The sequence below is a fragment of the Eleutherodactylus coqui genome, chromosome 4 (assembly GCF_035609145.1).
Source record: "Eleutherodactylus coqui strain aEleCoq1 chromosome 4, aEleCoq1.hap1, whole genome shotgun sequence".
NCBI classification, from domain to species: Eukaryota; Metazoa; Chordata; class Amphibia; order Anura; family Eleutherodactylidae; genus Eleutherodactylus; species Eleutherodactylus coqui.
In genome coordinates this window covers 219192074-219217678 of record NC_089840.1, presented here as the reverse complement: position 1 = coordinate 219217678, position 25605 = coordinate 219192074, and the positions used below count along the sequence as shown (strand labels likewise).

Below are 25605 nucleotides of genomic sequence, written 5' to 3'. Positions count from 1 at the left end.
CAACTCATCCCGCAAAAAACAAGCCTTCTGACAGGTACGTAAATGGATAAATATGAGAGTTATGATTTCTTGAAAGTGGGAAGGAAAAAAGGCTCTGTCCTTAAGAGGTTAAAATCAATGAGAGCTACACCTGCATTTACCAGCGCTGGCCACTACGCAGGGGTCGGAGCAACAACATGCACTCTGTACTCTGTGTAGTTTGCCACTGACAGCAGGAGTTGGAGCAGTTGATCGGTCATGGTCCAGAGCAGCGGACCCCAGGAGATCAGCTACGGATGGCCTATCCGGAGGATAAGTCATCATTAATGCCTGATAAACCCCTTTAAATGCTGTAAGTGTGCAAATACCTATATAGTAATGGTGTAAAAGTGCTCAAGTATAAACCGCTGTATAATACCAATACGAATGAATCATACCAACGTAAATTTACATACCATATACTTCACCGAATTTCTGGGGTTCCCAGCAACAAAAGTAACTGAAGCTACTTCACCCTGTAAATATCATCATCAGGAAAGAGAGTTTAAACAAGTTGTCTGGTTTTATACAACTACATTTTCAGCAATTTTTGTATGGCTAAGGCTGCTTTCGGGGAGCAGGAAAGGGGAATCCATTGGTCGAACGGATCCGTTTTATGAAGGAACCAAACAGCGGCGAACAGACCCCATTGACTATAATGGGATCCGTTTGGTTCCCCTCAGCTAACTGGCATTTTACCGAAAGAAAAAGTGCTGCGATTCTTCCATCTGATATAGTTTCTGTTTCACGGTGGTCAATACCTCTGTTTGTAAAGAATGAATGTAAATGGTGGTTACAGTGGTTAAGCTATATTGACTTATAGAGTTCTACAATATACTTGGAATGGTGAGCTGAAATTAGATAAAGAATGTGTTTGAAGAACGGCAGAGGTTGCTAGGTGGAGAACATCGAGAATTGCCCTTTTGTCCTCCTTATAGCCCAGGCCTGGTCATCCCGCACGCACTAGCTCCCATGCACCTGCAAGGGAGCTAGTATCGTTAGCTCTCAGTGGGGAGGCTGCAGGACATTTCTCTCCTCTCAATCCTCCACTGCTCTCTATTGACATTACACAGCGACCGTTCAGTACTGATGCAGTACTGATGTGGTACTGATGTAGTTTATGCTGCATAAACGATGCACTACGATGATGAGCTGATTGTTCATTGTTCAGTGTAAATAGCAGCCATTTAGTACTGAATGGCCGCTGTGTTATGTCAATGGGGAGGGGCGGAGGAGCGAGGGGAGAGAAATCTCCTACAGCCACTCCGCCCCCCACTGGCCGCTCTGTGAGCGAGCCAGCGATACTAGCTCCCGGAGCACAGGAACGAGAGTCGGGCATGGTTTTCCCGACATTCGTCCAGTGTAAACCCACCCTTAGTTAGACCTCATCTGGAATACTGTGTCCAGTTCTGGGCATCCCCCTTTTAAAAAGACATAGACAAACTGGAGCAAGTTCAGAGAAGAGTTACCAAGATGGTGAGCGGTCTGCAAATCATGTCCTATGAGGAACGGTTAAAGGATCTGGGAACGTTTAGCTTGCAAAAAAGAAGGCTGAGAGGAGACTTAATAGCTGTCTACAAATATCTGAAGGGCTGTCACAGTGCAGAGGGATCAGTCCTATTCTCATCTGCACCAGGAAAGACTAGAAGCAATGGGTTGAAACTGAAAGGAAGGGGACACAGATTAGATATTAGAAAAAACTTTCTGACAGTGAGGGTGATGAATGAGTGGAACAGGTTGGCATGGCGGTGAGTTCTCCTTCAATGAAAGTCTTCAAACAAAGGCTGGACAGACATCTGTCTGGGATGATTTAGTGAATCCTGCATTGCGCAGTGGGTTGGACCAGATGACCCTGGAGGTCCCTTCCAACTCTATCATTCTATGATTCTATTTTGCTGCAGACTGCACGTGGATCGCCTCCATTGAATTTAATAGAGGCCATCGGACCTGCAGCCCATACTCAATTAACATTGTCTACAGGCCATGGGTACCCGCGTCATTGCTAAGCAACGGCGCGAGAAATACAAACATTGAAAAAAAAATCTGTAGTGTGCATGACCAATGGCGAGCCCACATGCCGAATCCGACCCGGTCATGTGAAGCCAGCCTAAAGCGGTCTCACATGACTGAATTTGAATTGCAGATTCAACGATCAGCGTCCGCATGGATGATCTGCGGTAAAATGCGGGCATTGAAAGGCATGCATTTTCGAATTTTCCTTCACCCTCGTGGGTATGAATTGTGTATTTTGCGAGCGGAAGAAAAATTGCATCATGCTCTATTTTACCGCGCAATGCGCAGGCGGGGCTCACAGCTGCAATATCCTCTCTCTACCATTTTGTATGACTCCCTTATGGGTACCATCTTTATTTGCAAAGCTAAAATCATTGACTGACTGTAGCAAGCTACTTCCAAAATATTATATTAAGATAAAGCATGTTCCGAACTTACTGGTAGGTATTGTGATTGAACATCCACCAGCACACTTCCAAAAGCCTTGTTGGTAGGAGCTGTATCTGCACCATTGGCTGGGAAACTTGCCATCTGAGATTCATTAAAAAATGGTGGCTGAGGGCCTTTGGGCAGTTCTGCAACTGAATCCTGGAAAAGAAAATAAGTGAATATTTACATTGCAATTCATGTTGTCTGCAATTTCCAAGGGGATGTACATGAACAGGTAGTCTATCTTCAGTGTTCACCTTGAACCCCTATGTCCTGCACCGCCTTCTGACAATTATCACACTTCTGGCAAACAGAAATAAATTATTTTAATAAGCTGAATTATAAAATGTCATTTCTGTGCCTAAACCCTGCCAGAATCTGTTGACATTCCACATTTGATGAAAATGAATAGTTATTTTATATCGCTTTCACATGCAGCTGTAAAAATCCACCCAGAATAATGAATGCATTGTGGATCCGGGGGGCCAACGGCCATTAAAACTGGCCCTATTATAATCTGCACTAATGACTCCCATTCCGCTCCGGTCCCACCATCCTTCACAACCCCTCAGCCACCCAGCACTGCTTACTCTAACATTGCAGCGACACTCAGTCATTCAATTACCCAGCAGCATCGGAGCCTAACTCTTCCCTTTTGTCTTCAGCGCTCAGACCATGCTACATGGAGTACAAGACACAGAGAGGATGCTGTGGGTTACGTTACTGATCGGCATGACAGGAAGTTAAAATTTACAGTTAGTGGCAGGCTCTATATCACAGTAAGGAGCCACATTTGGGGGCACTCTTACTAAGGGACCATGTCAAGGGCGCTATTACTGAACAGCCATATTGGAGGCACTATTACTAAGGGTCCACATTGGAACATTATTATTATTATTATTAAGAGACTACATTGGAGCACTATTACTATGAAGGGCATCATTGGCACTATTACTATAATGGTCTACTTTGCATGGCACTATTACTAAGGGGCCATGTCAAGGGCACTATTACTAAACAGCGACATTGGAGGCACTATTACTAAAGGGCCACATTGGAACATTATTATTATTAAGAGACTACATTGGAGCACTATTACTATGAGGGGCCACCAGGGGCACTCTTACTATAAGGGTCTACTTTGCGTGGTACTATTACTATAAGGATGCATTCGCATGTAGCAGATTTGGTGCAGAAGCACACCAATATACGCATCAAAATTCACACCATTCAGTGCAGCTTTTGATGCGAATGTACAGCAGATTTAATGCTTTCAATTGAAGGTGTGAAGTCTTCTACAGATCAGTATAAAAATCTGCTCCGAAATACACACCAAGGCCTCATGTCCACGGGGAAAATCAGATCCGCTGCAGATTCTCCATGGAGAATCTGCAGCGGGTCCCTCCTGCCCCGCGGACATGAGTGCTTAAAATAGGAATTTAAAAGCATTTACCTGTCCGTAGCGGGCGCTGAAGCTCTGCTGTTCCTCACGGCCGGATCTTCATTTTCGGCCGGCGGATGAATTCCTGACGCCGGCGGCACGTCGCCGGCACGTCGTCGACGTGCCGCGCGCATGCGCCGGGCACATCCGCCGAGCCGAAGCAAGGGAGATGCGGCCGTGAGGAAGAGCAGAGCTTCAGCGCCCGCTCCGGGTGAGTAATTCTTTTAAATTCCTATTTTTGGTCTCCCGCGGATCCGGACGGCTTCCATAGGCTTCAATAGAAGCCCGCGGGAGCCGACCCCGCGGAAGACCCGCATGAAAATGGAGCATGGTCCAGATTTTTTCATGCTCCATTTTTTTTTAAATCTCTTTTATTGACGATCCGCGGGTATTTATCTACCCGCGGGTGGTCAATGCATCCCTATGGGGTGCGGATCCGCGCGCGGGAGATCCGCTGCGGATTTTAAATCACATTTTGCCCGTGGACATGAGCCCTAATGGTTTGGCTTTTGATGTGGATTTTGACATGAACTTTGATGCAAACTTTAGTGCGGGTTTTCAACTACAGAAAATTCACACCAATTCCGATATTTGTGATCATATCCTGAGGGTCTATATTGGAGGGCACTATTACTAAAAAGATCTACTTATTGTGTTTCTCCAAGAAAACATTTAAATGGGGCAGTAAGGGGTGTGTTGTGTGTGTGTTTAGGCGTGGCAGGGGGCCCAAAATGTGTGAACAGACCATGGCCCACCTAATCCACCACTGGACATATCCATGGCAGAAATCAAGTTTAGGCCTCTGGGAAGGAAAATTGATCCTAAAAGGATTTGACAGCTAAGATTCTTGGCATTGGCTTTTCCAGAACTACAATACTGAGGCCAATCCTAAGACCATCCTTATGACTGCAGAAAGCTGAGAATCACCATCTTCTCTTACATGTAACTGGTGAAAAAGGCAAGACTTTTATAAATGCAACTGAATAAACAAACATTTCAGCAAAACACCTTGGTCTAATTACCTCCGCAATTGCTTTGGCCAGACCTCTGAAGAGCTGCAGGTAAGCAGAAAGCGTATGCGGCCCATAAATTGTAGATGCAGCCTCGTATCTTTGAGCCTGTAATCAAGTGTGTTGTTCCATCAGTTGTTATCATGTATGGGGTGAACTCAGTCAGCAGCATTCCAGATACAGCCAATTACTGATAAATTATGCCCATAGAAAAATATCTTCACATTTATGGTTCTGATCAAAGTTTACTCAGCAGAAGCTAGATTACAGCACAAAACTGCACAATCACTAAAAAGGAGACAGGAAAGGCCTTTGTCCAAGATTGTGAAAAAAGGTTCTTCCGGTTTCTGAAAACAACACAATTTTTACCCATGAATTGCATCTGTTATTGTACTCATCCCCATCCAAGTAAATAGGGCTGAGCTCCAGTGCTAAATATTGTATGTGATGTGTCCCGGGGAGGCGATTCAAAAATCTAATAGATAGTTCAGAGCCACTGGACCTTGGAAGATTAAAGTGATGGAGTCATTAGTATCAGGAATGGATTCCTGTAACTTTATACTTCCTTCTGATGTGAATGGCCTAGATAAACCTAATAATTTCCATTATGATGGAAAATAGATCAAAATTCTTTGATGGTACAAAAGTTAAACCGAAGAACAAAGAAATGTATATATTCAAGTGTTGAAATCTAATTTTGGAGTGTCTATGCTTAAATGGCAGATACATAGATGACCTCTTGCTCATTTGGAGGGGGTCTGTATTTACCATACCACCCTTTATGGAATATGTTACCAGTAATGATTTCAGTCTTGTTTTCACTTATCATTTCCATCATTCTGAGATTAGTTTTCTAGATTGGCCCTGGAAGGCATTCCTGATCACAACATTGAAAAAAATGTCCATGACATTCCAGCAGGTCATAATACCCATTTCAAGTGATTTTTACGCCAGATGAATTGATTTGTTTACCTGATATTCTTCAAATGTTGTAATGTAATGTGTATATACATTACTGAGCCCAGAAATAACCACATCAACATTCTTGCTATCTATAGGATCCAATTCCTAAAAAGTAATTTAAAAGTAAAAAATATCAGTGCAATGACTTTAATCCTAAAACAACTCAAAGATCTTCAAAGACAATCTATCACCATTATAAATAGGTCTGAACTGCTATTATGCATGGATAGGTGAATAAACACGAATTCCAAGGGTGTAATTATTATCTCTGAACTCACTTTCACTCCCCCAAAGTAAGCCAGCCATCTGCCTGTGCTCTGTATGTTAATGATGCATCCAGTAGTCTGCTATACAGTTTGTCAGAGCTCAGGAGTTCGGGGAATGCATTACAATACAGAGCACAGACCATTTTTCAGTTTATTGCTAGTAATGAAAGTGAGTTCAGAGATTAGGATTCCATTGTTAGAATCTGTATCCTCAGATATACACAAATAATAGTAATTCAGAGCTGTTTTTCATGGTGATAGATTTTCTTGAAAGGCATTTTCCCAACTACAATGTACTATCACTTTGTGATCATTGAGGGTTGCACTGCCCCCACCAATCCTCTGGCAATTGGATCCAGCAGGTGGGCAGAGTTTCACTCTGTAGAACCACAGCCGAAAGCCCCATTTACACTGAAAGATGATCGCTCAAAATTCGCTCAAACTGCAGTTTGATTGACAGTTTTGAGCAATCACTTTGCATAAACTCTTAAGTAGCTAATTAGCTACTTGGGAGTTTGTTAGCGTGTAAATGAAGGCTCCTGCTTTATGAAGATGACAGCAGGAGCGCTGTTATCTGCAAACAGCTGCTTTGTTCTCAGAGCTGTCAGCGGTATCCCGTGAGAACTCACAGCAGAATACCAGCTGAAAGAATACTATCAGTGGTATCTCGCTGAGAACTCAGTGTGCAGTTTGCTTAAAGTCAGCGATGAACGAATAGTGCTTGAAAAGTGCGTGATGGGCGCCCATTTACATGCAACGATTATTGCTCAAAAGATGGCTTTTGAGCAAATTTTGAGCGATAATCTTTGTGTCTATATGGGCCTTTAGACTTTGAGAACATGATAGTTGAAGCCAACATCTTAAAAAAATCAAACTGCAATATTTGATCATTTTTATACCTTCTTCACTGCATCTCTTAATCTTCTTCCAGACATGGTCCTGTTAAAAGAATCATTATTGAACCAAAAGTGAAGAATCTTTTATGAAAGACAAATCATTTTAAGTAATATCTGGAAAGTGAAGCTTTGAAGTTACCAGAAGATAAAATGAAATACAAAGCATAGTTCTACACTTGGGGTTAGTACTCTATCCAGCAAAATGAGCAGTAACATTAGTTTTCTTCTTGAAGTAACCTTCAGAAGCAGACGTACCATTGGAGTAACCTGTACAGCCGTAAAGGGGACCACCACTACCTTAAAAGTAGATTTCTACTGTTTGTCAGTACGCTACCTCATATCAAAGGGAACACCAGCAATTATAAGAGTAATTTCTGATACCCCTTTTAGCATTCTTGATAAAGGGGCACTTATCACCCCGAAACGCATCGCATCTTCTGTTTTATTCCTTGTACCAATTAAAACTATCTGTGAATTTGTTTACTATTGCTATTTGGACCATTACTAATCCCCCTTTATTGGACATTTCCTAACTCGGACCTAATCATCTGGCTTGGAATTTAATTGGGGAGGTCTTGAGGCAATGAGACCTCCCGCATAAGTAAATTCTTATATATGGACTTTTTTTATTCATTCCTTATGAGCGCAACACAAAACTTTTTTTCATCCATATTTGTATTTCTACTGTTTGTTAGATTGCAAACCTATTACAGAAAAATTTGGTCTAGATCATAGGTGGTCTTCTCCATGAAGTGGTTCTTTATGCTGTTTCACTGTATACTTACTGTAGATACCATGTAGATCCACAAAAAGTATAGATACTCACGTAAACTCTCCTGGAACAGCCAGAATTGCCAATGATCCAATGGTGATTATTTGCACATCAATTATTGTTGGATGCCACGGGATATTTCCTTTGAGCTGCAGAAAGCAGGAATAGGTTGTAATTGTGATTAACAAGAGAAAGTCTCTGTTACAGATTGTTAATCCTAATAGAGTTAGAATTTTGAAAAAAATGGTGCAGAAAAGATCTCAGTCAATTATTATTCTCAAGCTAGGAAGACTTTATGTCATCTGTTAGATTTCAGTGGACCTCTCATGCAATACAAGTCCGAGATTCAAGTCATTTAATGATTGTTGCAGATATATAATCTGAATTTCCTGGGTCCCAGAGCAATTCTTTAACAGAACAGCTCCCCCTCCCCAAATACATAAACTTATGCTTTATCACCCCAGTATCATGGTGCCACGTTTCTGTAAAATTCAGGATACTCAAAGGTGAATAGAGGTTATCATATTTACTTCTCCAGTGTTCAGCAGGATAGCTTTGGGCTGGTGGCATTTCGTAGTTTCATTTGATGGAACCCCAAGAATGAAATCTCGTATAGCATCCCAGAATGGAAGTCCTGCAGTCATTCCTGTATATAAAAGTTAATGAAACTCATGAAATGTAGCAGTTCAACAGGTTTTCCCATCTAAATAAAAGATACTACATAGTAAAAGCTACATAATATTCTTAAATGATATACCACCACTTTATTATTGAGGTCCAACCTCTAAAATCCCAACCAATCCTGAGAATAAAGGTACTTTTGCATTGCTTTATGGCTATGTCTCCTTTAGTTTTTTCCTGCACCCCTCTCGACCACCTGTTGTGCAGGGTTCTGCAACATGGTCTCAGTCACTTGAATGGGGTTGTGCTGTGGACCCCCAAAGGGCAACTGACTTGGGCACTCCTTTTCAGAAAAAGCAGTGTGTGGCCGCGGCCCCAGTATTCAAGGAATCGGTGGGAGTCCTGGAGATTAGAGCCCTATCGATAATAAAGTGATACTAAAGTAATGGCATATTCTAGTGATGCACCATTACTTTACATGATGAACATCCTTTTACCCATGGCTTTGCAGAATACTTTAAAATTCAAATATATATTCACTATGTGTTGTACAAGGTATATGAGATTTCATTTCACAGTAATAACGCAGCATCAAATTCACACACAATTCTCACCTTGTGTGAAATTTATCAATCCAGGACCATCAATTGTCCCCGCAGCAAAGCTATAACCAAGTGCAGGTTTGCAAGTTGTTACCTTTAAAGAAATAGAAGACAAATCATAGTGGGACATCTAAAACCTAATTTGCTTAGAAAATGTGGCTTCCACCCTTCAATAATCCTTTCCAGTAGATTATATTATCAGATTTCAGAAAAACTCATTTAAGGCAATGGCTCCGTGGTTAGCACAGCAATGGCACACACAGCCCATGGGCAAGAATTATGCTTTATGATGCAGCCCTTTTTTTTTTTTTCCATTTTTGTTTTTTCCTCCCCCCCTTGAAAAAATCATAACTCCTTTATTTATCCATCGACGTTGCTGTAGGAAGGCTTGTTTTTTGCGGGACATTCCGCCATCTTTCAGTGTGTCTTGTTTCTACAGCGCACAAACTGCAGCAAAAACGACATGCGAACTTTATTCTATGGGTGAGTACGATTGCTACGATACCAAACTTGTATAAGTTTTTTTTACTATACTACTCTTTTTTTTCAAAGACATTTAATTTTTTTTAAATTATTTTCTGCGGTCATCTTGTGCGCGCAATAACTTTATTATTTTTCCGTCGACGTAGTTCAGCAATGGCTCATTTTTTGCGGCATGTCCTGTAGTTTCCGTTAGTACTAATTCCGAATACGTACGACTTTTTGATCGCTTTTTCTATTGGGAGACAAGGTGACTGAAAAAGTGCATTTCTGGCGTTCTTTATTTTATTTTTTTTCGGACGACATTCACCGTGCGGGGTAAGTAATGCACTACTTTGATAGATCGGACTTTTACGGATGCGGCGATACCAAATATGTATTTTTATTTTATTATTTAGACTTTTTAATTATAGATATGGCAAAAGGGGGGTGATTTAAACTTTTATTACTTTTTTTTATTTTTACAATTAAAAAAACTTTATTGCTCTTTTTTTACTTTTGTTTTAAGTTCCCCTGGGGGACTACAACATGCGATACTTTGACCACTCCTGCAGTATGACGTAATGCTGTGGCATTACGTCATACTGCATTCTGATAGGCAGCCTATCAAGCCACCCCACGGGGATGGCTTGATAGGCAGTCTCTCAAGGCAGCCCTGGGGTCTTTCAGAAGGCCCCCGGCAGCCATGACACCTGCACGGCTACCCCGATCTCACCGTGTACAGGGGGCTTTAAATGCAGAACTGACAGCGGCATTTAAAGGGTTAATAGCCGCGATCAGCCGAAAGGCCGATCGCGGCTATTGCCCGAGGGTGTCAGCTGTAGTAAACAGCTGACTCCCGCGCTGTATGCCGTGACCTCTCTGCATGCATACCCCGACGCTCCAGGACGTAAATGGAAGCAGGAAGGGGTTAAAGAAGCCATCATTTTCTAAACTTTTCTTATCTCCTACAATAAAACTAGAACAAGGTCAGTCATTTAAATGACATTACTTTTGATAATTGTAAAGATCATAAATTCTTAAAGGGACACACCGGTGTTTTTTTTAAAATATATTCACTACGTAGCTATCCCCCAAGTATATATAATTGAGTGAGTATTACCTTTGTTAGTTATTTCTTTCTGTCTGAAACTGCTAGCCTCTTTTTTTTCAGATGGTCATTTGACTTAGTTTTGACCAGCTCTACTTGGGGTTATGGATGCATTTTTTAGTCAATTTCTTAGTCTGTGTGATTGATTTACCAATCTACTACACCGGCTCTTTAGGCATTCCTATCACAGTTACTGATAATGATCACAGCTTTTGTCACACAGTTATAATAGAGGTGATGACAGCTCATCCTCCTGACTGTATACCTAAGGTTTGTAACTTATTTAGATGAATATAGAAGCTAATGATAAATAGTTCCCCAGTCCCACGCATGCAAAAATAGTGTAACCTTAGCTAATGCAGTGCTAATGCATCACAGGATTGATTGAAAGTGAAGGTAGAAAAATCTCAGCCTTAAGATGGTGCCAGACAGGGGGCTGCACCGCAGGGAGGTGGCTAGAATGCGCAGAGGAGACCTCCAGAGTATGATAGGCAATCAGGTGAGGGGAGCAGCTATGGAAAAGTGTGATTCTGCTGGAGTGACCCTTAAAAACAAGTCAAAGGAATGAAAATATTTGGTGGATTCCTTTAAAACATTTATCCTTCATTGATGTGTATACTTACATTGTGAGTGTCGTTAAGATTCACAGTGACATTACTCATGTCTACCCACTGGTGAGCAAAGTTCACAGTCTCCAACACTTCCTTGGTTGATGAATTATACAACTCCTTTCATTCACATAAAGAAAAGTCAGCAATGTATAGACACAACACAAAGACCCAAGAACACTACATCTTCTTATAACCATCCAATGTTTAGAAAAGGCATGAAAAAGTATTCTCTTCTAGAAGACTGGTAATAATTATAGATACTATATATTAGAACCCCCTCCACTCCTAGCTCTATCCAAACTGCTGAATAACCAGCAGCACAATGAATCAATTACTCAATGTGTATAGCCAAGAACTACTTTTTTTTACTAGTTTCCTATTAAATACATGCTCATTGTTATATCTATGGCCGGTTTTACGTGGTTGTCAGCTACAGTCAGGGCCTTGCATTCTGCAGTGGTTAAAGCATAGATATATACACCTCTTATATAATGCATTAACTATACTACCGTATGTACTATTCCTATCCTATCAGAGGTCATTCACCCAAAAAATAGGATAAAAATGAATGTACCATGGCTTTGTCAAATATTTGTTCTCCAATTATTCTTGTGCTTTCAAACATATTCTCGCCAGGTCCAGTTGCAATACATGTTGTGACCTATAGTTAGATAAAAAAATAATACAATTATAAGACTTTAATGACTTTCAAAGTTAGATTGTAATTTATAATTGAGGGTCTCAGTGCAAGAACAGTATATCCCAACCCCCAGTCAAAAATGAAATTTCATCAACAATGTACTCTTCGAATCCAGACAAATGTAATTTCTTTCTATGACAAAATCACCAACTGGGTGATCAGGGAAATGCAGTGGATATAGTATATCTTGACTTTTAGTAAAGCATTTGACAAAGTATCTCATACCATACTTATTGAAAAAATGACCAAATATAGGATTGACAAAGCAACTGTTAGGTGGATTCACAACCAGCTGAGTGATCGCAGAGTGGTCATAAATGGCTGCACATCCAAGTGGAAGAATGTATCAAGTGGGGTCCACAAGGCTGTGTCCTAAGCCCTGTGTTGTTCAACATTTTAATAAATGATCTGGAGGAGGGAATTTAGGGGAAACTGATCAAATTTGCAGACAACACAAAGCTAGGAGGGATAGCTAACACTAGGGAAAAGAGAGAGAGTATTCAAAAAGATCTGGAAAAGCTTGAACAGGGCAGTGACTAACAGAATGGTATTTAACAAGGAGAAATGCAAAGTCCTACATGTGGGCAAGAAAAATGAAAAAAACACATGCAGAATGGGAGAAATTGGGCTAAGCAGCAGCATATGTGAAAAAGACTTGGGTATACTAATAGATCACAGACTGAACATGAGTCAACAATGTGATGCAGCAGCAAAAAAAGAAGTTTAGATCATGTGAAGTAATTATCCCCCTCTACTCTTCCTTAGTCAGACCTCATCTGGAATACTGTGTCCAGTTCTGGGCACCCAGATTTAAAAAAGACACAGGCAAATTGGAGCAAGTTCAGAGAAGAGCTACCAGGATGGTGAGTGGTCTGCAAATCATGTCCTATAAGGAACAGGTAAAGAATCTGGGAATGTTTAGCTTGCAAAAAAGAAGGCTGAGAGGAGACTTAACTCTTTCCAATCTACTATCTGACGTCATTGTGAAGTCATTGTGATTTAAGGCTGTACAGCCCCTATATTGGAAGACATCCGTCGGGGTTCTCTTACTGTATATTGCCAGCCTCTCTGCCTATCCAACGTGTCACCTCATGCAGTACTGGCTTTACCCAGCAGATAGTGCGATTGTATAATGGCAGAAAAAGAGTAAGCCCCCTAAAATCAGGATACAAATTGGATAGGAAAGGGTTAATAGCTGTCTACAAATATCTGAAGGGCTGTCACAGTGCAGAGGGATCAGCCCTATTCTCATTTGCACAAGGAAAAACTAGAAGCAATTGGATGAAACTAAAAGGGAGAAGACACAAATTAGATTTTAGAAAATAGTTTCTGACAGTCAGGGTGATCAATGAGTGGAATAGGTTACCACGGGAGGTGGTGAATTCTCCTTCAATGGAAAGTTTCAAACAAAGGCTGGACAGAAATCTGTGTACGATTACTTGGTGAATCCTGCACTGAGCAAGGGGTTGGACCCGATGACCCTGCAAGTCCCTTCGAACTCTACCATTCTATGAATTTACAAATGTATTCTGTAACTATCAAATATGCCGATTCTGCCCTCTGCTCACTTTTACACAGGATGGACCATGGAAAACTTTCCCAACACCGCACTCTTATGAAAGCTGACAAAACGAAAATCTGTATTTGTTGCCCATAGCAGCGAATCACAGCACAGCTTTCATTTTACCTCAGCAGTATAAAAGCCTCAGATGGGGTAGAGTTGGCACTTTTCACAGTGGCTTTACAAGACTCCTCCCTGGAGGGATGCGCGTAACCCCGGCCCAAGTACCGCAAGGCCTCTTCCAGACAATGGAGGGACACTCACATTTATAGGGTCTATCATACAACATGACAGGACATAAATTGATACTTTTTCAGACATATCCCAGCCACATTCAGACATTAACCTCTCATATGCTGCAGCTGTGCAATGCACATAACAGAAGACCAAATACTTTGCACAGTTCATCTACACAAAAGACATGACATGTATGACATTTATGAAAGGGGCCAGAAATTGGTGTTTCGGGCCACTACAGTTCCCCCCTACTTAAAATAAGCCGACCCGGCATCTCTAAAACATTGTTTAACATCCAAAGGAGAGATATCTCAGTGTTCTACTCCAATTCACCCTTAGGCCTCTGCGCAGTCACAGATTGTGCAAGGCAAAACCTGTAAACACCGCTCCTACCCTCTGGTAATTATGGAAAAACATTAACCCATTCTGGTATTCTGAGAGCACCGTATAAATGTAACTTTCTGAGTAAAGCACTTTTTAGGACAGTGTATATGAAATTACGACTTGCAAGTACATTTGAAAGTTGCATTGGGCTAAGGCAAAACCCTAAATCCCAGCTAGCTATGGGGCACATACATTACTTTTCTCCCCACAGACAAAGAATATGAAGCAAGTAAAATGAACATCACTTCCTCTGACAAAAAGAGAATACACACTATTTGTAAAACTTCAAAATACAGAAGGGCGACTGGCCGGAAAAACAAGAGATGAGTAGAATGATCATCACTCTCTGTCGAAAAGCACTAGACTCCGCGACGGGTGGTAGCTTAAGTCAATACCCCCTATCTGAGACTAAAGAGATGAGGTGAAAGGGATGCCCCACCTACTGAGACAGAGAGTCATCACTTTCTGAGTCGGTGACAGTGATGGGCGTTGGCAGATCCTCTCTGTTGTGAACTTCCACTACCGAACTCCTCGATGCACCTACCTGGTAAATGCGGCTGATCTCCTCATCACAGGAACTTAGACGCTGCATAGCTGACTGTAGTAAGTGAAGTCCGCATTGAGTCCTCCTCTGAAATGATGTGTCCCTGATAAAGATGGGAGATGTAGCAGGTCCGCGATGAGGTTGCTGCAGAGCCAGGTTTGACAAAACACAGTGTGCTGCCATTAACGGAAAGGAAAAGTTCTGGTTCTCATCTTCAACAATGAATTGCTTCATGATCTCCGTCAGGCAGTCCTTAACAGCAGTGTTGTTGCGGTGAATGAGGATCCATGACATGTACTCTGCTTGAGCAGTGGTTTTTGCCACCCTGAAGGTATACATAGGGCGGCCAGGCCCTGGAGCTGTGTCCGCCTGAGCTTCTTTTGCTGATACCTCAGATGGCAGAGAAGTAGGTGAGTCTGGTGGAAGCAGGGGCAGTAGCTGTGGGTTTTCTCCCCAGTAATACTGCGGCCACCTTGAAGGAGCTCCAGTCGGAACATCTCGAACTGGGCGCAGTCTCAGCTCTCTGCATGGAGGGAATATCTTGGCAGTAGGCTGGCTGATGGCATTCTGCTGGGACAAGTCCAGAGGCTCCTCTCTTGTAGTGGACTCCACCCCCTGGGGCAGGCTTGAGATACACGCCAAACTTCCTGAGTAGGGGTGGTCCTCCCCCCTACTTTGCGTAAAACGTCAAAGCAAGAACTTTCTGGTGCCACCTTTTTGGCGGGAAGGTCTTGGCAGGAACCCCCTGTGAAGAAGGAAGAAGGCAGGGCGTCTGGGCACCATCTTGAGTAGACATGTTGTGACTCATGTGGGGCTCTGTAGCAAAGTCCATTAACTTCACAAGGTCCAACAAGATCAGCACACTCTCTCACTTGGCGTAATATTTACCATACCTTGTACCCGGCAGTTAAATGAAGAGAGTCCACACACACAATTGAAGCTTTGATAACTCAGTCACTGGGAATGGGCAATGACCGATGAACTTTACTGGAAGCTTGTCAGAGTACAACTTTACACCTGCCAGTGCAGGAAAGACAGAGACTGTGAGGTCAGGGAGGAGACACAGGATGACACCAGTCTTACAGTCCATGTTATCTGTAAGGTACCGCTTCTGGAAGGGGAACACTCTGGAGGAGGATGGGGGTAGGAACACTCCACAGACACTCACTCAGTATTTGAAGACAGCTCTGCATGGTGGACTCTTCACCTCAGTCGCTCCATAGAGGTGGTACCTGGAATAGCACACCTCAGGATACCTCTCCTCTTCCTCCATCACTTCACCACATGAGGGTTGAAGGTACCCCCATTTGGCAGGCACTCCTCTACCGTCAAAGCTGATGAAGACCCTTTCCCGCTCTCAGACACTCACATTTATAGGGTCTATTATACCACGTGACAGGACATAAATTGATGCTTTCCTAGACATATCCCAGCCACATTCAGACATTAACCTCTCATATGCTGCAGCTGTGCAATACAAATAGCAGAAAACTAGATACTTTGCACAGTGCATCTACATAAAAATATGACATTTATGGAGGGGCCAGAAATAGGTGTTTTGGGCCACTACATGAGGCCTTAGAAAAGACCCTTGACAATAAACTAATCTCAAAGTATTCCTGTTTCTAGACTTCCCAGTGATCAGCTGTATTCAGGGTAGAAACTTGGCAGTAAGTGTTCAATTTCCCTGCAGCACCACCACAGGGAAAATTAAACATTACACTACACCCATTCGAATCATGGTGTCATCTTTATAATGCAAAATAGGGTAGGTCTTACCCTATTCAGCACCCATGAATAATTGTCCAAGGTTGTTTGTGATTGGATGGATCAGGATAGAAAGCTGTTTGCCAAACAGGTAACACTGTGAAGGAACCAAAGTGTTTAACTTGCCCTGTGACCCCTTCATGCTAAGGTGGGTGGACCTCCACCGATTAGTAAGTGATGGCATAGCCTAGCAACGTTCACTTAAGGTACTCATAGAATAGCTTTACTTTGGCTCAACAAAACTATGTATAATACGTAAGTTTTACAGATGACTAATTAGACCGGATAAGACAACATGTAGTAACAAATTAGGATGAAAACACTTATTTATTACTTGTCTGTGATACATTTCTGAAATCAATATCAAGAAATTGATTGATTGGCTTAACACAACTTATAATGCAGCATTTTCAAGCTCTTAGTTAATGCAATTTGTTACAAGAGGACTTATTTTTTGTTTTCTACAGAAAGACCGGATAAAACTTTCCCATTACTGCGTCTCTCCGAGGGCCAATATATTTGTAGATTTAAAAGCAATCAATTTGCAAACATCCCCCAAAGAAATTACATTTCATACCAATTTCCACAACCATAACATGACAAAGCCTTTGCTTTGCAAAAGAAAGTTACATTAGCCTAAAATCAGTTTAATTGTTATGATGTTTATACTTATTGATTTTCCAGATGACTGGGCTTAGTCGGACATTAAAGTCGAGCTTCATTGTAGTTTCTATACATTTTTTAACTAATCATGAACCTGAAAATATTTTTTTATTAGAATCACTTTAAAAGGGTTGTATAGTATTAGAAAACCATGTTTGCTTTCCTCCATACGAAGCACTACAGTGTCCATGGGTTGTATTAGGTAATTCAGCCCTATTCAAGTGAATGTGAAAGTACAATGCCACACACAACCTTTGGAGAGATGCGGCATAGTTTTTGGAAGAAAGCATCAAGTACGCGCCTTTTAAACCCTTAATGGCCGCCAATACACCTTTTGACGGATTGTATCGGCAGGCTATGTATGAAAAGAGATTGCGCGCCAATCTCCACAGCAGCAACAGCTCCAATCAGCTGCGTGGCTGATCGGAGCTGTTAACTCTTTAAATGTTGCTGTCAGTTCTGACAGCGGCATTTAAATCCCCCGTCCCGTTTGGCTTCCCCACCTGGAGGCCCCAGGGCTGTCATGTCAGAATGCCTACCAAGCCATCCCCGTGGGGTGGCTTGATAGACAGCCTGCCCAATCGCAGTGTGATGCAATGCTATTGCATTACCTCATATTGTAGGAGTGATCAAAGCATCGCAGGTTGTTTTCCCCTCTGGAGACTTAAAAAACAGTAAAAATAAGAACAATAAAGTTTTACTAATTATAAAAAAAAGTAATAAAAGTAAAAAAAAAACGTTTTCCATATTAATTATAAGATAAGCTAAACAATATAACAAAAATACATATTTCGTATTGCTGTATCCGTAAAGTTCAATCTATCATAGCAACGCATTATTTACCGCGCATGATGAACGTTGTTTATAAAAAAATAAAGAAAGCCAGAAATGCGCTCTTTTGGTCACCCTGTCTCCAAAAAAAGGTAAGAAAAAGTGATCAAAAAGCTGTATGTATTCCAAAATTAAACCAATGGAAACTACAGGGCGTTCTGCAAAACATGAGCCCTTTGAGCAACTATGTTCATAGAAAAATAAAAAAGCTATTGCACGCAAAAGATGGCGACAGAAAATAATTTTAAAAAATTAAATATCTTTGAAAAGAAAATACAAGTAATACAGCAAAAAAGAAAAAAAAATATATATATGTACATATAAATAAATATATATATATATATATATATATATATATATGGTATCATAGTAATCGTATCGACCCATAGAATAAAGTTATGTCATTTTTGTTGCAGTTTGTGCACCGTAGAAGCAAGATGCAACGAAAGATGGTGGAATTTCATTTATTTTCCATTTCTCTCCACTTAAAATTTTTTCAGTACATTATATGGTACATTTAATAGCACCACTGAAAAATACAACTCGTCCGGCAAAAAACAAGCTCTCATTCAGCTCTGTCAATGGACACATAAAGGAGTTACGATTTTTTTAAAAGGTTGGTCACTAAGGAGTTAACCATAGATGTCTTATTGCTGCCTTCAAATTTTTTTTACTTTCTATCTAATATTGATGAGTATTTTCTTAAGACTGGTTAATATAAAATGCCTGAGCTGAACAACTTAGGTTCTAATATAGTAGAGGCATTTCCCTAAAACTAAACTTTACATTTGGAATGACCACTATTATTTGCATGCAGCGCAATGTAAGGCCGGCATCACACAGGCGTATTTTAGCGCGTATTTGCATTACCTTGTATGTAGAAACTAGAGATGAGCGAACATACTCGTTACGAGTACATACGCACCCGAGCACCGCCATTTTCGAGTACAGCAGTACTCGCGCGTAAAGATTCGGGGGGCCGTGGCGGCACGGGGGGTAGCAGTGGGGAGTGGGGGGGAGAGGGAGAGAGAGAGGGCTCCCCCCTGTTCCCCGCTGCTACCCCCCGCACCGCCGCGCCTCTCCCCGCCCCCCGGCGCCCCCCGAATCTTTACGCCCGAGTACTGAAGTACTCAAAAATGGCGGTACTCGGGTGCGTAAGTACTCATTACGAGTACGTTCGCTCATCTCTAGTAGAAACGCATTATTGGATCCACAAAAACGCTGCACTCATGTGTGCGCAAATATACAGAATGTGGGAATAAAATCTACATAGATTTTAGGGTTTTCTGTGGATTTTCAAATTTTCACCATTTAAAGTGGCTTTCTGTGACTTAAAAAGGAATGGGCAGTGAATGGCATAAAATAAAAAATAAGATGTACTAACTTCATTAAACGGCCCTCAATCCAGCACAGGAACCCCCATCAATACTGCTCCATTCCCAAAAAGGGGGCAGTGGTCACATGTCATTTACTGTACATTTGACTGCTCAGCCCAGTGAGCCTAAAAAAATTCCATCACACTAGTTCACAGGTTTATGAGTGTAATATTGGTCTGATATCGCACTCGGTCATGTAAATTCAGCCATACAGAGACTGAAGACAGAGTATAGGAATTGGGGGAAGATAGAACTCATGCTGCTTATAGAAATCTATGGAGGAGGAAGAGGGGAAGGGGTGAAGGAGGCGAAAGAGAGGTAGTGACTAATATGCAGCTGAAGTTAACGGAAAATTAGAGCTGCAGCCTGCAGAGAGGAAAACTGGTAAAAAATGCCGAAGATAATCAATAATGGGCAGACATAGTGTTATTCCGCATGTACACATAGTAGCTTCTGAAAAATCATCTGAAAGTGCAGGTACCATATTAAAGAGATTCCGTCACCATCTTTTTGCACCCCTCTATGAGGGCAGCATAACATAGTTGCAGGCACACTGGTTATAATAATATATCTGCTGTCTGGATCTGTGCAGCAGTTTGGGAGAAACTTACATATTATTAGTGGCAGCACATGCATAGAGGACTACTTAAAGTAGTCCTGGATATTCATGAGCTACAGGCTAGCTACACACACCCCGCCCTCTAGCTAGGGATTAGATGGCGGGTTGGGTGTATCTAGCCTGTAGCTCATGAATATGCAGAATACTTTTTTTGTGTGGCTGCTACTAATAAAGTGCAAGTTTCTCCAAAACTACTGCACAGATCCACACAGCAGACATATCACTGTAATCAGTGTGACAGGCACTACCTTATGGTGCTCCCATTGAGGGCTGCAAAAAGATGGTAACAGTCTCTTTAAGTGCTTGTAATAAAAATACCCAGTGTTGAAGAGATTTTATGAGTCTAGAAAACAAGGCTTTTTTTTACTCTCCTACAACCACTTTACATTATTATAAAAATCATGTGATCAAATAGTGACATACCCCTCCTTCGGGACAGGTGCTGCTTGGGTTATCACATGAGAGGCCGGTATTTGTGCAATGAGGACCTTTGGTATTTGGTGTAACATCTCCAAGGTTTGATGATGCAAAAGCTGCGACAAATGATCCCTGAAGAAATAGAACTACAATTATTGGCTTAGATGACTCAGTACAAAACTAACACCATGTTCCATGGAGATAACCTCAATATGTTCATCTCACTGAAACTCCACAAACGTTTCTTTAAGTGTTAAAGTTAACCTACTAAGGTTATGTAATATACCAGGCCCATTAATTCCAGCTCTCTTCCTAATTCTTCATATACAAGTTTCCAAGATCCAGAGATCCTTAAAGGGGTTACTTGGGACTTAAACATCAATGACCTATTCTTAGAATAGGCCACCATCAATGTCAGATTAGTGGGGGCTAGCTCTCAGAACCCCTGCTGATCAGATATCTAAAAGGGCAGCGCTGCAGCCTCTTCCTTAGCCTGTGATGTCATGTCTATTGGTCATATGGCCTTTTCTGCACTCAAACCCATTCAAATGAATGAGAATGAGCTGCAATACCAGTCATAGCCACTATACAATGTACAGCACTTTGCCTGATATACAGAGAGGAGACCGCAGTGCTACCCCAAGCGCCACAACCACTTCAAATATAGATCACCACAGACGCCCATTGTTGAACCCCCACCGATCTAATATTGATGAGCTATCGTAAAGATAAGTTGTCAATCTCTAAAACCCTGTTAAACCCTTTATAACCAAAAAAAGCCAACAAAATAACTGCATGTTATAAGGTGAACATCTCTGTCATCATTCAGTGGTCTGTAGGTATTGGCAGAAGCTTCAGGAAGCCAAAGCTGCAAATCAGGAAGTAATGTCAGAGAAATGGGAGTGGTTTAGTCAACTTCTATACAGCCAAGTAACTTGTTGTTCTTATTGCCTCTGGCGTGAAGGACCTAACTATATAGTGATAGATCATCTAAGAAACTTGCATTTGAGAGATTAGAGGGAAAAAATTATTGATCCTGGTATATCACATGACATCAGTATATTTTACTAATACAGAGTTTTACATTAAAATTGCTCCCCCAGTTTCACAGAAACCCAATAACCCTACAGTGTATACAGCATGTATGTTTTTGGGGAAGGAAATTTGTGCAGTCACGCAAACTGTAAATGCACCCAGCTGGTCAGACACCTCCAAACCCAATCAGTCTCCTTATACTTATTATCATGTAATTATACTCATTATACTTTGTGTATACAATGATGGGGTCACATGCATTTTGCATTAGTTTTTGTTCTTCATATGATGAGTTCTGACATGTTACCTCCTCTGTATAGTGAGTATTACAGCTAACCATCTGAGTTTTAAACACTTTAGTTGTAGTTCAGCAGAATTGTTACCTCGCCCGGAAGGGATCCCTCATTCTTCGCTTGTTCAAACAAGTAAGATGCATAACCCATGTTGTCACTACTGATCAGGTGATTAGTATTAGGCATACTGACTGGATGAACCGCATACCAACTGCAAACACAACGGTAAAATAATGAATGTGTCTGTTATCACGCAGGACAGTTTGTTATTAAGAGAGATATGATGATTGTGGAGATAGAAATCTATCTGTATAGGGATAGATAGATAGATAGATAGATAGATAGATAGATAGATAGATAGATAGATAGATAGATAGATAGGTAGATACACAGACATAAATGGGATAGGCAGACAGAAAGACGTGAGATAGAAGATATTAGATCAATAGGCAGATATGAGATATCAGATAGATTGATACGAGATATAGATAAACAGATAGAGAGACATGAAATAGACCAGCAGATAGAGAGAGAGAGACCTGAGATAGACCAGCAGATAGAGAGAGAGAGACCTGAGATAGACATAAATGAGATAGACAGACACAATATAGAAACAGACAGACAGATAGTCTGACAGATAGATAAACAATTAGACAGGAAGACCTATAGATATGAGATAGACAGACTTTCATGAGATAGACAGATAGACCGAGAGATATGAGATAGATAAACAGATAGAGAGAGAGACATGAGATACTCATAAAGACATGAGACAGACAGACATAAATGAGATAGATAGATATAAGATCGATAGAGAGATACGAGATCGATAGACAGACAGACAGATAGACCGAGAGATATGAGATAGATAAACAGATAGAGAGACACATGAGATACACATACAGACATTAGACAGACAGACATACAGTAAATGAGATAGATAGACAGACAGAGCAGGAGATATGAGATAGACAAACAGATAGACATATATTGGATAGATGGACGGACGGACAGACAGATAGATAGATACATAGATATGGGATAGATAGATAGCTAAAAAGAGACATGAGATAGACAGACATAAATGAGACACACAGGTAGACATGAGATAGAAAAAGACAGATAGTTCAACAGATGGATAAATAGAGAGAAATGAGATAGACATAAAAAGGACAGACATGAAAGAAAAAGACAGATAGATGGGCAGAGGGACATGAGATAGACATATATTGTTTACATATGAGATAGATAGATATGAAATAAATAGACAGACATGAGATAAATAGACAACCACAAGATAAACAGAAAGGCAGACAGACAGATAGACCAAGAGATATGAGATAGATAAACAGAGAGAGAGAGACATGAGATACACATACAGACATGAGACAGACAGACATAAATGAGATATATAGACAAACAAACATGAGATAGACAGATATGAGATAGATAGACCGAGAGATATGAGATAGATGAGATAAATAAGCAGATAGAGAGACATGAGACAGACACACAGACATGAAAAAGACAGACATATATGAGATAGATACATAGATAGATAGACATGAGATAGACAGACATACATGAGGTAGATAGACAGACAGATGGATAGATAAAATAGACCACATGGGTGTAAGCACATTCACACTTGCATTTGCTCTGTGTATTTGCATAAAGGTCATTGCGTTTTTACTGTATTTTTGGGCCTGCATGTTGTGCATATTTGCCCTGCAAAAATATCACGCAAACATGTTCCTATTGATTCCGATGGACATTTAGGTTAAATTGGTCTAATATGTGGTATGTCCATGCGCAATATGCACAAAAATAGAACATGCCTTTTTTTTACACAAACAAAATATGAGCGTAAAGTATGCTCATGTGAACAAACTCATTGAAATAAATAGGTCCAATTCTGTGTGTATTGCCTGTGTAACTTTTTGGTGTGCTATAAACTGCGTAAATGCATTCGTGTGAATAAGCCCTTATAATCAAACATAGGTACCACTAAATACTGCATATTAAAGGGGTTGTTCAGATGTAAATTATTAATGGCCTATGCTCAGGAATGGTCATCTATAGTAGATTAGCGTGGTTTTACTACCAAGGACCCCTGCCAATCAGCAGTTTTCTGGGTCGATGCGCTTTTGCAGTGAGCTGATGCCTGCAGGAATTAGACAGCTCCGTTCTTACTGCAGTGGCCAGACTTGGTATTACAGGCCAAGATCCCATTGAAATGAATGGGAACTTTGCATGTAATATCAAGATTGACCACTGTAGTTGGAACAAAGCTGTCTGCTCACTGAGTGAATCAGCTGAGTGTATGAGCACACCAGCCCAGAGACCAGCTGATCAGCTGGGGTCCTGGACAACAGACTCCTGCCAATCTACTATTGGTGAATTATCCTGAGGATAGGGCATTAATAGTTTACAACTGGACAACCCCTTTAACTTATTTTACTAAAGTTTTAATTCCATAAAATACCTTTACAGCAAACATGTACTCTGTGATTACCTGACAAGTCCCACATCCTCATCATTCATGCCCACCATCTTCATTATCACCATATCATTGTCTATGTTAGATGTATACCTACATGTAGCAAATACATGATCAACTCATTCTTTAGAATAAAACTGCAGCCAGCAACACAATGTAACTAGTATGTTATAGAAATATCACAGTAACAATAAAATAATCTATTATGCCTTAAATCACGGCCGCATAACGAGACAAAACCAAACCATCGATTTCAATGGTTTCATTTTGACTAGTGGTATTCTCAGCTGCGAGAAAGTTAGTGAGGGACCTGTTTTCCAGCTTTTTTCAAACTCACGGGCTATAGCGCAGATTTTGAATGGCCAAAGAAAAAACCCTGGTTCATACACAACTACGCTCCGAAAAAGTTTGCTACTGTGTTAGCCAGTAGAGCACACATATCAGTCACAAGGCCCACTGCCCGGATTCCAGACCGCAGCCTCATTTTATGTGGGCCGCTGGTCATGCTGTAAAACTAATGGCTTCCATTGCAGTCAATGGAAGCTGTCCGTCCACCGGCACTTCCGCACTGAGCACTGCAGAAGTGCCGCGGGATCCACGTGATCGCATCAGCGATGGCTGTACTGCGCATGTGCAACGGATGGCCCATCTGCAGCGCAGAGGCCGAATGCATATAAAGACGCTGGACAGGTACGCTGGGTGTCACCACCAGCAAAATGGGATTGTTCTCAGTAGGAGAAACCAAGTAATCTTGAATGAGCAGAGGAGTAAATATTTAATTAATGCACTGATAAGGGATGTGAACATATGAATGTTACTATACTAAAAGGCTATTTCGAATCTCAATGTCACAGAAGAATTTGGGAGTACAAGTTTATAGCTATCTTTGATACTCTCCAGAATGGACTGAACCTCAGAGGGGGCTTCTTGCATCATTGGAGAATATGAGAAATCTGGAGCAGAGATAACAGGCTGGCCTGGTTACCCCCTAACACTAATTTAGAGACCATAAAACTTTCACATCGTTTATCAGTGGACTAATTAAGTATTTACTCCTGTACTCACTCTGTTCTGGTATTGTTTTAAGTGCAAATTGATCACACCATGTCTGTGCCTTCTCATATGTACGTGTGTGTGTGTGTATATATATATATATATATATATATATATATATATATATACCTCTTCGGATCTGTTCCACTATGCCTGAAGAAGAATCCTAAGGAGGTTCGAAAACTCGCTATTAGAGATGAGCGAGCATACTCGTTAAGGCGATTTACTCGAGAGAACATCGCCTTTTTTGAGTAACTGCTGGCTCATCCCTGAAGATTCGGGGGGGCCGCGGGGGTGAGCGGGGGGTTGCGGAGGGGATTGGGAGGGAGAGAGAGATCTCTTTCACTCTCCATCCCGCTCCCCTCTGCCGCGGCCCCCCCAAATCTTCAGGGATGAGCCAGCAGTTACTCAAA

At 41.2% G+C, this 25605-nt stretch overlaps 1 protein-coding gene across 1 annotated transcript in view; it reads right to left on the bottom strand.

Moving 5' to 3' along the window:
- LOC136626617 (putative neutral ceramidase C) overlaps window positions 1–25605 on the bottom strand; it is a 46195-nt gene that overhangs the window by 6252 nt on the left and 14338 nt on the right. The window contains exons 6-18 of the mRNA XM_066601651.1: window positions 24155–24232; window positions 21730–21850; window positions 20318–20443; window positions 11787–11873; window positions 11225–11329; window positions 9044–9125; window positions 8339–8454; window positions 7863–7957; window positions 7040–7079; window positions 5884–5979; window positions 4924–5019; window positions 2470–2619; window positions 435–494 (exon numbers count right to left, since the gene is read on the bottom strand). Of these exons, the coding sequence (XP_066457748.1) occupies window positions 435–494; window positions 2470–2619; window positions 4924–5019; window positions 5884–5979; window positions 7040–7079; window positions 7863–7957; window positions 8339–8454; window positions 9044–9125; window positions 11225–11329; window positions 11787–11873; window positions 20318–20443; window positions 21730–21850; window positions 24155–24232 (1252 nt within the window). The remainder of the gene's footprint in view (window positions 1–434; window positions 495–2469; window positions 2620–4923; window positions 5020–5883; window positions 5980–7039; window positions 7080–7862; window positions 7958–8338; window positions 8455–9043; window positions 9126–11224; window positions 11330–11786; window positions 11874–20317; window positions 20444–21729; window positions 21851–24154; window positions 24233–25605) is intronic.